This window comes from Phaethon lepturus, unplaced genomic scaffold (assembly GCF_000687285.1).
Source record: "Phaethon lepturus isolate BGI_N335 unplaced genomic scaffold, ASM68728v1 scaffold18247, whole genome shotgun sequence".
NCBI classification, from domain to species: Eukaryota; Metazoa; Chordata; class Aves; order Phaethontiformes; family Phaethontidae; genus Phaethon; species Phaethon lepturus.
Window position 1 is genome coordinate 1,895 of NW_010554236.1, and position 13,245 is coordinate 15,139.

A 13,245-nucleotide genomic window follows, 5' to 3' on the forward strand; every position below is an offset into this window, starting at 1 on the left:
AATACAAATTTGTAGCAAATACAAAGTTATGGCCTATTTTTCCTTGCACAGTTTTTTTCAGACTGTGGTCTACTTATGCATTTGGCAATTTTTAGAAATGTCAATGATCAAGCTACGTCTGTCCTTGACCTTTCCACCTCTATTTTTTATTACCAAAAGCAAATTCCTTCCACTTTTGTGGACTGGGGAGGTGGAATGTCACAAACTTCAAATTTAAACAGGAAAGGAAATGTGAGTAAATCATAAAGCATGCTTGTTTCGGACCAGAAAAGTCTTTGAAATTGGATAATTCCCTTTTGTGAGAAGTCATATAGCTTTTAGACATAAGACACTCCAAAAGAGGTCGAAGTATAGAATGTTTTAAAATGCTTAGTATCATTTTACTCATTCAGAATTGTTCTGATGCAGTTTATAAAGAGACGTATTAGTGTCCTGTTCTTGTGTGTGTGTAGGTCAGTTACTTCACAAAATATGGATGTTTACTTCAGACTACTCTTTGATGTTGTGATTTCTTGGCTTTTAGCTTCTAGAACAGAACACTGTTCATTCCTAAGCCTCTTCACTTGCAATTGATTTATTGGTGGTTAATCTACATCCCAAGTGGTTAATCTACAAAGATTTTTGTTCAAATTGGGAATGAAACTGATATTTTTCCTCTGGATTCTCAATTTATTCCCTTTCTCACCCTTCTTTCTCTCTATCTTTTTTCGTTTTGTTTTTAATTAAAGGAAACACTGAGGAGGCTGGAAGGCTACTGGGCAGCAAGAATGTCCGTGTCAATTGCTTGGATGAGGTACAGCGAAACTACAAGCATTATGCTGGGTTTAGCAAGGAAAATACTAGATCTGAAGGCCATCTTGTTGTTAAGTAATATTGCTACACAGACTATGGAAATCAGTGTTACTCTGAAGATATTTCTAGTCTGCAGCTGAATAATGAACCTTTGAAGAGCTTTTACCTTTTTTTAAGGAAGTTTAAAGATTAATGTTACTCAGAGTACTACACTGTATTTTCTCTCAAGTTCAACGTGAACTTTGTTGTCTGTAAGGTAAGATGAACACTGCAGCAAGACACACGGGGTGCTCCCTGACTTCTTGTCACCTCCACCAAACTGTAGTCCCTGCTGACCGTGGGTAAAGAATACCTGTCTCCATCTCATGCTTGCATCCCATCACCCAAAGTCTTATCTTTGCAGAACTGTAGACATACTTGGTGAGCAGCTAGGTCAGAAGTGGAAAACACACTTGGAGAGACAGATGTGATAGACATATAGAAGTTAAAAGCATTAAGTGCTACCTGAAGATGGGAGGAAGTTCATGGAGAAAGGAACCTCATGTGATGTTCATAACTGTTTCTTCTTTTTCTCTTTTTACACTGTTTTTCTAAAGTGTGCAATGTTAATATGGAAGTGTAACACGGAAGCAAAACTGTAGTTGTCCCACTTGCATGTTAGAGCAATGTGTAATTTATTGATTTAAATGTCAGTTTGTGTTTTTTCCCAACTTTATAATTTCATAGCATCACTGGGAAATTCAGGCTAGAAAGGTCCTCAGAAGGTCTCTAGTTCAGCCTCCCACTCAAAGCAGCTTAAGCTCTGAGGTCAAATGAGGTTTCTCTGAGCTTTATCCTGTCTGGCCTTGTAAACCTCCAAGGATGGAGACTGCACAATGTTTCTAGGCAACTTGTTCCACTGCCTTACTGTGCTTACAGTGAACATGTTTTTCCCTTATGTCTGAACCTCTATTTCAACTTAAGCTCATTGTCTCTTGCCCTCTTGCCACTGTAACTGAAGAGTTTGGCTCTGTCTTCTCAGTGATCTTCCTGTAGGCAGTGGCAGGCTGCTGTTGGGTCCCACTAAAGCCATTTCTTCTCCAGGCTGAACATATCCAGTTCCTGCAGCCTCTCTTCAACGCACAAGTGCTCAAGTTCCCACCATGACTTGGTGATACTCCACAGGCCCAAAATCGAACAGGGTGTTGTAGATGTGGTCTTATGAATGCCGAATGGAGGAAAATTATCACTTCATCTATTGGTTATCTTCCTGGAATATTGTTAGCCTTTTTTGTGCTACCAACAGATCCATTTTCTGAGTGTTCTTAAATACAGTTCAATATTTAAAACTTAGTTTCTAATGTATGAATTTCAACCAGCTTCTGACAAACTGTTCAAACTTTACAATAAACTTCAGGAACAGAAGATACAATGCGAGTATGTTTGCAAGTGTGCTTTATTGTATGGACTTTAAAAGCTTTTCTTTTAGTGTAATTGCTGAACTAGTGCTGAGCTACTGCACCCTTGATGCAGTATTAGTGCAACATGCAGGATTACTGTTGAGAGGTTATAGTTTATTAATAGAAATCATAACTGAGTTATGCCTCAGGCTATTGTTAAAGAAGAAATAGTATTAACAATACTTACTTAATACTTATATCTGACTAAATACACCCAAGGCACATAAGGCTTAAAAAGTTCATGCAATGGACTTCTTGCAGTCGCCTTTTTATCCCCAAGAGTAGTGTGTAATGATGCATATTGAAGAGGAGAGTGTTCAGATTTTTTTAGGATTCTTAATCCATCAGTCGTCTCATGTCAAGTTTTAGAATTTTTCTATTATAAACCATTCTCCCTCTTGTGTGTTATTCTGATATCTATATGTAAATAAAGTGTGTGAAACCCCAGTTAAACATAGTTTCATCTCTTATTCAATGTTGCCACAGCTGGAGACTGCTTTGAATGCATCAGGTCTTATTTTCTTCTGCTGCTGCCGTAGCTGTTTATCCTGAAATTAACATTATTTATATTACTGGTCTTATTTTATTAATGTTAAGAAATGAGGAAGCAGCCCTGCAAATTCAATGCTTAGATATTTAAATGGGAGCACAATTCAGTTGCGAACTAAAAACACATTTCCTTCCTTAAAGTCCTTTTTACATGAGACACTCCACAGAATGAGCACAGCTTTAATGTAGTTCTCTCTTCTATTTGTTGTACAGCAAACATGCAGTCACAATTTAGTGATTTCCGCAGGCTGGAGAATCCACAGCATCCAGAAGCAGGCTGTTGGATATTGCACTTCTTGATTTTTAAAACTTAACACATAAGATGTCCCTTTCATTTTTTATTTGACCATATATTCTAACTGCTTAGATTGTGCTTTCTTCTTGATTAAAAACTGCTGACAATCAGCAAGCTTTTCTCAATTTACCTTTAGACAAGGACCAAATCACATTTTAACATCTTCCAAATGCATTCACTTTTTAAGTATCTTGCATAAAGTTATGTTTCTTCAGTAATTGACCTACAATCATGGCTCTTTTCTAAATCTTTTCCAGTTGTTTCAGCTTCTTCCTTCAAAAATTTAGGCATTAGGCACTGTTTCAGCATGGCTTCTGCTGTTGATACATATATTTTAAAAGACAAAAAATTGCCTCTCTAAGTCTATTTGCTTTTCCTGCCCATGTGCCAAGACTCACTCACCCTTTACCTCCTCCTGTCTTCAGTGCTGTACTGGGAGCAGTAGGTCACTTGAGAGCAGAGTAAGACCCCTTTATTCAAACTAGTTTCACAGATGGACATCTTCCAGAAGGTGGTAGATATTCAGCAGATACAGTCCTGTTTTTTCACAGCATCTTTTCTGACCAAGTTTTCTGTTCTTTCTTTGTGGATTTAGGTAGTTGAAGAAAGGAAAAGTATTTAGGCTTCATCACTGTCTTTATGAAAACAAAGAAATACATAGCTCCTCCACAAAACTTGTCTTTAGTAGTTTGACTGTGGCAACTTTAAAACTTCAGGGATGTTTAAGCTCAGGTGTGCCAAAGTATTAGGACGCAAAATAAACACAAACATATTTCTTTTAAAGGCACACTGCTAAGGCATGTTTTGTCCTATTGTAGGTGGAGTGAATGCTACTTTGGAAACGTAGTATAGAAGAAAGTGTTCAGGAACTGTATTTCCCCTGGGAGTACAGAGCTTGTAAATAGTGGTGTGACTTCACATTGACAGTTCGCTGACTCTAACTCCATCCATTTACAGGGTGTGGCTAAGGTCTTTCAGATTATTATGGAAAGGCAGTCTAGAGGAAGCTCATGGGATTTCTAGCCAAGGAAGTTTTGTCCAGTCATGTTGGTAGTTGAGGTTACAAAGGAGCACTGTGGTACTACAATCCCATATTTTCTGCAGATCAAGCAGAGAGACTTGACCTGAAAAGGCTTCACAATTTTTCTGTATTTAAAATAATTTTAAAGTCGTTCATAATCTATGAACGACTATAAATAGTTTATATATCTATGAACTTTCTACAGAACTATCATTTGGCATTAGCAGAATTACATTTTTCCTCTAGTTTAGTAATTCAGCTGTTCACTTCTGTAATAAAATACATCTTTTAGAAATAGTCCACTTCTATATGCTAATTACAGAACTGAATACCTTCTAGCAATTAAGGCAGCAGCCTCCTTATTAGTGTATGAGCTATGTGTGGCTTCACTCATACGTATTATGTTCAGTGGAGAATTCTTCAGTTAATCTGTCTTGCTATTCCAGCATGAACTTCCTATGCTAGCAGAAAATGCCCAGATCCTTTGCCTTTATTGAGGAGAAAGAGTTCTGTCTTTTGATGTTTTTTGAGTAGTATTTCAAAATACACAAACCAGAGAAAATTCAACAGCTATTAAGAATTATCTGGTTTCAGTTCGTGTCTCTGAGTGATGTAGACTTTAACTTTTCATCACTGCAAATGAACAGAAAGATCATCAGAGCAATCTAATGTGTTACATATGTGAAACCAACAGCTCAGCAGGGTGACTATAAAGGAGGAGAACTATAGCTATGATCAACATATCTACACTCACAGGACAGTATTTCATGTTCTAATTAGCTCGTACTTGGCTATAGCTAGAATCATTAAAGCGTGTATCTGCTGATTACCTTCCAAATCCAGTTTGCAGTCTTATCTCAAAGGCTTTAAGGGTGAAATTTCTAAAGGTTTTCATCCAATGAAAATTAAAAACATGCAGTTCTAGACTAGCAGCATTCAGTACCGTTTCTTTTAAAAGTCAGAGACATTTTTACAATCCAATTCCAAATACCTGCTTGAACTCGTCATAATGAGTTGGTCTGATTTCAGTAGGGCTCTGTCTTTTTATTTAGGAGAGTTGATTTTGAAGACATTCCTCAACTAGTATTTCTGTGTTACTTCTGACACCTGCTCATTTTGCATAATTTCTTTAATTTTCAGTAACTTCTCAAATACTGTCTCAAATAAAAGCCAAATCTCCAGTCTATGCGTTTAGTTTGTAATTTTGTGAATGAATAGAATTGCTATAGTTGCCTGAATGTAAAGAATAAAATAAGGCACTTTTTTGATATGGGGCTGGGTTCCTCACTGCAAAATGAGCTGGGAAAGGGAGGGGTGGATGCTTTAACAGTATCAGCATGTAAGCATCTACAACAATTTTTCAGCTAGGGTTTTTACAGTCTCTTTTTTTTTTTTCCTTTTTCTTTTCTTGTTCTGTTTACCCAGATCACCTCTGACTTAAGCTCTAGTTAGGTAGCTAGTATTCACACATGAAGGGTTGTAGTGTACCCGAATACCTGCTGAGGGAGTAGCTCCATGTGTACCACATCTTAGCCATGTTTCCACTGTTGAGAAGGAGGGTGAAGTGAGCATGAGATGTGTAAAACACTGGGAATGTTGGGACCACTTGGATTCCTCTTTTCTTGAGTGACACAAGTTTATGTGGCTACTTCAGTAGCAAGTCATCAGCATTATCCACAAAGTAATGGGTTTTGAAAATATATGTATATCATGTCTGTGTTCTTACACAGCATGAGTGTTGAAATGTTTGTAACATAGTCAGTTTTTCTGCAGAATATGCACAGGTCACTGAGATGCAAGATGGTCTGTGTATTTTTTTGGTTTGTTTGTTTGTCCCAACTTTTGTTCCCTGGCCATGCCCCACTCCTCAATTCTTCTGGTCAACGAAGGCTGAGAAACAGTGTTGTTGAAAACTTCCTCTGAGGTTCCTAGAAGGCAGGAGGTTTCCAGTTTATTATCTTTCTAAATCTGTTTTTATTAATCCTGTGGAAGCACAGCTCTCCCAGGTGCTGAAGAGAGATGGACTGACCTGCTTGTGTCTTCCCCTGCTTCTGGCAGTGGAGTCCAACCCCTCCCTGGTTCTGGTACTCGTCTGCCCCTCCTGCCTCCCCACACATCCTTTTTTTCCCTTGTTGGCTGATTCAGCGCACTGACCCCATAGTTTTATTTAAGGATTTTTTCCTTCAATTGGCTCCCCCACCATGGCAGCATTAGGTCAACTTATCTCTTGGAATCCCATCCCTCAGTCCGCTTCTGGTATATTTTCAACATCAGGAACTGGGAAGGGTGGTGTGTCATGGCTGGGCTGGCTGAGCCATGAGGCATAGCCCCGTGGTGCCAGGGAGTCCTTGTTTGTTGATGAGCTGAAGGACCTGGTCAAGGGAGGTGCCAAGCAATTTCTAGAGGCACTGCAAACTCTATTCCAGTTGTACAGTCAGACATACAGGGAATATGCAGAGCCCTGCAGAAGTCAGGAGATGTTAAATTTGCTACCTGTAAACCATGTAAACATCAATGTGAAGTAAACAAGAAAAAAAAACATTCTCATCCTAGGGAATGAGGTTAAAAGACTGGATTTTTGGTAAGATGATGTTACATGGTAGCTGCTAGAAAATGATTTATTCATCCTACGTTCCATACTGGAGCAATAAATAATTTGTTTCACCTGTATGCTTAATAAACTCTCTGCTAGTTTAGTTTTCTAAGTATGTTGTATTCACAATCCAAATCTCATCTGTCAGAAAACAAACTGTTGCTGGACCTGTCTTTGATATTCAGCCTGAGAAGGGTATTTGCAGTGATTTCCATTTCTGCATAGGGACATAATGCAGGATACCAAGCTTTTCCAGATAAGCTTGTGTCTAGCCTGTCCCTTTTTTGTTTGCCATGACTGTGAAAGCCTGATACTAGTGTGACTTTAAGTCCAATTTTCTAACAACTGTCACCATGTTTCCTGCTTGATATGTTTTTATAATCCACACCGCAGTCTGACACTTTCAAAATTTAATCAAAGACTTTTTAAAAAACTTTCCCGGGAGGAGGAGGGCAAAAGAACCACCAGACAACCCTTTTCTTTGTCCTATAATCTTCAGGCAGATTTTTTAATTGAAGTAACTGGCATTCAAGGTATAACCAAAGTAATGGTTTTCTTAAAGTTCCTTCTCCAGTAAAAAACCTTACTGTGTTCATATCCCCTTACAGCGGTACCTTTCTGTCCTGCTAAAGGAGGCGAATCTATACTATGACTCCAGACAGGGACTGGCCCATAAAAATTGCTCTCAACATAACGTAACATAACACAACATAACACAACATATTTTATATCCTATTTTATAGGCTAGAAAGCCTTTACTTACCTTTATAGGACCACAAATGAAACCTAGCAAAAACAATCACAAATTTGTTTCATGTTTGTGAAGTGATCTCTTCAGGTCTTTAGTTTCTTTTATGACGGTTTTTATTGCAGTTTGCCAAAATATTTTGGGTTACTAAAATATAATGCATCAAGTAATCATTTTTTGCTGTTTTCAGTTAGGATGGGGAATAATGAAAATATAATACTTACAAATTATTATTATAATTTTAACTTTCCCAATTTCCCTAACCTTTAGGAATTTTTTGAAAATTTAACTCAGTTGTGTTTTATTCTATCATAAACTGAAACAAGGAATATATTAAGGCTCAAACTGACAGTTACAGTATTTCAGAGTACCACATTGCCATGCAGTTACAGAGCTGCAGTAATGGTGTACATGAAGGTATTCATGCACACAGCCTTAACCCGCAAAAAAAAGGAAGAATATGCCATTTTGATTTCCTCCAGGGACAAACTAAAGCAAACTCCCTTGTATTCAGTGTTGGAGAATGTTCTTGGGCAATTACTATGTCTTGGCTGATAACATGAATCCTGACTTGATGTTAAGTGAAAATAAACAGCATATTGGAAAAAGTGTATCAAATTCTAAAAAAAGAATGTGTGCAATTTTCTCAAACAGGAATGTGCTTCTCCCTGCCCCTTGAGAGGGGGAGAGCCTGCACTAACAATTCACCCTAGTCCTGAAAATGTCACCTAGGGCTTGCCCAGGTTTGCATTTATACTTACGCCAGTGCAACTCAAAAATTCAGTGCCCTTGGTGAAGCTAATCCTTTTTGTACTGGTGCAGTTTATCAAAAGGCAAAGTTTGAGACTGTGTGGTTATTAAAGTCTAGTTAGAGCTGTGTGTCTTTACAAGGGCTTTCAGAGCTCTGGCTGATGTAGGATCACAAACACAATACCAGAAGGATGGTAAATGGGAGAGAGGAGGATAGCACAATTACCAATAATCATGACTAAAAATGAGCAAGGTGGATTTCAGAAAATGCAAATCTTTGTAATGGCAAAACCAACAGCCTATTCCTAATTTTCTTGTTGCTTATCATATGAGGATATATATAAGGAAATAAATAATTTGAGAACCTAACAAATTTTCTAAAACAAGCTTTTCCTACTAGCAGAAGCATTAGTTGTCTTTAACAGTAATGTCTTAGACAAAAGGCCAGTGACAAATCTGCGGTAAATGGTTTTCATTTATTCAACACTGGTCTGTTTTCAAAATACATAGCACAACATAGAAGAGTGACATGGAAATGGAAAATCTACTGCACGTTAGTAATATTTTTTAATGAAGATTTTGTGAGCTTTTTTGTCGTTGCTAACTTAAATATTATGTGAAGCTTTGGTAGTTATACTGAATATGTATGTACAAGTAAAAACTATCAATGGTATGAAAATCAAACGATAGAACTAATTATTTTTTGTATGCTACTTACTTACTCTTTCTTTCATTAGCATGGCATGACCCCTCTAATGCACGCAGCATACAAAGGGAAAATAGACATGTGCAAGTTGCTCTTGCGACATGGAGCTGATGTTAACTGCAATGAACATGAGCATGGATATACTGCCTTGATGTTTGCTGGACTTTCAGGTAACTTCTTACTTAAATTAGCTCACTGATTTTTGTGACATTTATGGGTACAATTTGCCATAAATTAATTATTTAAAGGAAAATGTCGACAGGTTTCTATTATTCAGGTTTACTGTTACTTATGTGAAACATGCGAATATGTCAAGACAAGTAAAATCATCAGGACAGTGGAACAGGATAGCTGCTGTTCAGTTTTTTGTATAAAAATTGACTTTGTTCAGTATTTTGAGGCATGTAGTCTATCTGTACTTTGTCGTGTTTGTCAGATCTCAAAATTCAGTCTCCTGTGACTGTTTTCTTGTGCAGTGGGATACATTCCATTTAATTATACTGTGTTACACTGAAAAAAGTGCTGCACCAAACTGCCTTTTTTTAGGAGTACAAATCAGTAGCTTTTACTAAGACTTGAGGCTTGTCAAATTAACCTAGTATTTTTCAAATTTTGCCTTTCTCCTATATTATTTTTGCAATTACCTAGTGGGCTTTTAAAAATATATTTAGTAAGTTTTAAAAACGTGTTTTCTCACATTAATTTTCCCTCTCCTTTTACATTACTTTTTTTTCATGAGAGTGCTCTAGCTGTATATATCTTCTCCTGTCCCAAGCTGTGGTTTGCAGCTTTCTTCTTGTTACTCATTTTCCCTGATGAAAGGAAGAATTATTTCCTTGAGTGAGAAGAAGACGTTACATAAAAAACCATTGCTCCTTCCGGGGAAAAGATTAGATTTGGGAATATTAGGTTATTTTAAGTATCTTCTAGCCTATCTAGGCCACTTAAGTCTTCCCAAAAAGGAGATTCTAGGGAAGTAAGATTTCTTAGCAGGTGGAGTTTAAACTCTGCCTCCTTTCATCATAAGTATAAAAATAGAAAGGCATATGTGTGTATATGAACCTTAATTGGATCATCAGCTTTTCTGCTAAAAATTTAGTAAAAAGATTTTGGAAACTTCAGCGTTCTGTGGCATTGAGTGATAACAGAGCTGCAGCAGATAGATGGGAACAAACTCTTAGAGGTTGTTAAATCATAGAATCATTTAGGTTGGAAAAGATGTTTAAGATCATTGACCTAACTAAACCATGTCCCCAAGCACCATGTCTACATGTCTTTAAAATACCTCCAGGGATGGTGACTCCACCACTTCCCTGGGCAGCCTGTTCCAATGCTTGACATCCCTTTCTGTGAAGAAATTTTTCCTAATACCCAACCTAAACCTCCCCTGGCACAACTTGAGGCCATTTCTTCTTGTCCTATCGCTTGTTACCTGGGAGAAGAGACCAACACCCACCTTGCTACAGCCTCCCTTCAGGTAGTTCTAGAGAGCAATGTCTCCCCTCAGCCTCCTTTTCTCCAGGCTGAGCAACCCCAGTTCCCTCAGCTGCTCCTCATAAGACTTGTGCTCTAGACCCTTCATCAGCATTGATGCCCTTCTTTTTTGACACATGACTGAAGCTTTGTGGAAAATGCTGGATTTTTACCATTTTCTCACAGCTGAGCTTTTAACATGTCATGCTGGGTTTGAATGCTTACGTTGACTTTAAGGTCTGTTATCTGTGAGTGCAAAAGGTACATGAGCACTACTGATGCGATGCCTTTCTTTTTAAATCAGAAACATTAATTTCCATCCACCACTCCCTTCTTTTTTTATATTCACTTTTCTGTACTTTGCATGTGCACAAAAACTGATGAAGTAAGAATACCTTTGAAAGTAGAACCAGCACAAGTGGTGACAAGTGTTCTTAATAGTCTCTGAAGGGCACCAATTAAGGCATCTAATCTTCCCATCAAATTTTAGCTTCATTTTACTTGGTATTTAGCCCAGTCTGAACACCCAGTTCCCGCTGTGGAGAAAGGAACAAGCTGTTCCTTTCTCTATGCTCCTGCTACATAATAGTACTGGATTTGTTTTTCTTCTTAGAATAGCAAATGTTGCCATTGAACTGTCAAACTAGATTAGTAGAATTTGCTTCTATACTGCTATCCAGAGCCACCAAGCTCTAGTGTAGTCATACACATATGACTCCCATAAGCTCCACAGGGAGCTGAATGTGGATTACCAAGAGCAGAGTTATACCCTGCCTGAATTTAGGTCTTACTTTGATTTGACCCTATGGAATCATAAATAAGGAGGCAGCACTGTGGCTTTCTCTTAATCCATTCTTAAAATAATGACATTAAGAACATTCATTTCTCTCAGTGTTCTTCCTGGTCTGTAAGAAATCTACTCCTTGTTTTTCTACAATGTAAAGAATTACAAGTTCTGGTTTGTTCTCTCTCATTCCCCATATCTTCCCCCACCAAATTCAGGAAACAAAGAAATCACCTGGATGATGTTAGAGGCTGGAGCAGAGACTGATGTTGTCAACTCTGTGGGAAGGACAGCAGCTCAGATGGCTGCTTTTGTGGGTAAGGTGAAAGTCTATTATCATTTCCTAAATTCCTAAAGAAGGAAAATGTTAGATTCTGATGCTTTTTGTTGGAGAAACATTATTTAATGACCTGTTCTGAACTGACAGAGTTGTTCAGCTTTTTTCCACACCTCATCCTATTACAAAGTCAATTTGTGTTCTGTGCCCATGCTTTGTTTCACAAAAGCACAGGTGATCTTATCTGTAAGAATAGATGCTGCTGTTCTCCAGGTGTGTGAGGTTTTGCAATGTCATCACTTTTTAAATAGTATGAGGAAGCTGGTAACACCTGAGGTGTCTGAGGTGTCTGAAGTGCAGGTATGTGCTTCTGTGGTACAAAGTGCATAACTGGAGCTTCCTCTGTAGGAAGGAACGAACATAGCGCTAGGAGTCAGGAACTGTCATCTGAGCTTTGTCACAAGCACGCTGTATGCTAGCGGTGAGTCACCTCCTGCTCTTCTCTCTCTGCATGTGGAAGAGGGAGAAGTCTTGGAACCTCTCCTGAGGTAGTCAGTACTTACTGACCTGAACTTGACTAGAAGAAAATAAAAGATTTGTTATTCCGGTATGCTCCGTGATCCTGGGCAAAACATGGAACCAGACTTTTTTCTGTTGTTATGTTTCTTTTTCTTGTCTTTTTTTTCTAAAGCTTTTTTACTTCTTTACCCATCTTGAAAGTGCTGGGAGATTCATGGATTAATATTCCCAAATATATCACTTTTCCTGTATTTCTAGCAAGGACGTGTAATAAAATATTACCAGAAAAAGTGGAGTAATTTTAATAACTCTACTATTGCTGTCCAGATGACCTTCCCAACAACCAAAAAAGAGGACCTGTATTTTCACTTCAACACAAGCTTCTGGTATTGTTCAAATGTCTGAGAATTCTCTTGCAAGTCCATCAGGTGTTCTGGATTCAAGAGCCTACCTTGCCATTTAGATTCACTTCCTTGAATACTGAGTTAGTGCAGTTTCAATTTCAGTCATATCTCATTCTGGTCTTTTAAAGAGGAAAACATTGACATTGCTCATTTGAGGTTCAAGCAGCAAAGCTTTAACTATTCCCTTAATATGTCAAAGTAGTCCACTCCTATTAATTATACTTTGGATTTGAAGAGTCTTTTCCAATGTGATGCTGAATTATTAGCAAGTGGGGAATGTTATCTCCAACATAATTTTGGAGAATTCTCATTTAAAAACTCATCATGTCACCAAGATAGAATAAATATTTTCAGGCATACTGAGATATGCTACTCCAAAGTCTGAACATTGGAATCCGTTCCTGTTCTTTTTTATTCTCTGTCCAATCAACATTAATTAATCTGTCTGAGTGTGGGAAGTGATGATACTTCTTCCCCTGTCATTTGTCTTATACTGTGCTTTATTAGCTTAGAACAGTCTCGTGTAAAACAGTGGAGGGTTTTAAATGCTGGAAATTTGTTGGCTGTGTCTTCTACTGATTAATAGGATTAGTGCCAAGATAAATCCATCAATTTAAAGAATGTGGTCCTGGACTAGAGAAATTGAATTTTACTTTCCCTTTAGCCAAGTAATCCATCATTTTGTCAGCTGAAGAAAACAAGAAGGGGGTGTAACTTCTCTCATCTTGTTACTTTCATCACAGTCCTTTTTTTGGTAAATGTCATTAATTTTTGATTAATGAGAAAGTGGAGAGAACTTTTCTTGAGAAATTTTAACACCAGCATGACGCTACTAGTATAGCATAACTTTGGGGAGAAATACCAATTCTTGTAGTTTTGGCTTACCAGGGAAAGA

The 13,245-nt window shown here is 37.8% G+C and overlaps 1 protein-coding gene across 1 annotated transcript in view; it reads left to right on the top strand.

The window, feature by feature from the left end:
- Positions 1-728: 728 nt before the first annotated feature.
- The window catches only part of ANKMY2 (ankyrin repeat and MYND domain containing 2), a gene marked incomplete at its 5' end in the record, with an annotated part of 20,469 nt that continues 7,952 nt past the window's right edge, over positions 729-13,245 (top strand). Inside the window, 3 exons of the mRNA XM_010291794.1 lie at positions 729-793; positions 8,925-9,063; positions 11,369-11,467. Coding sequence (XP_010290096.1) covers positions 729-793; positions 8,925-9,063; positions 11,369-11,467 — 303 coding nt within the window. The remainder of the gene's footprint in view (positions 794-8,924; positions 9,064-11,368; positions 11,468-13,245) is intronic.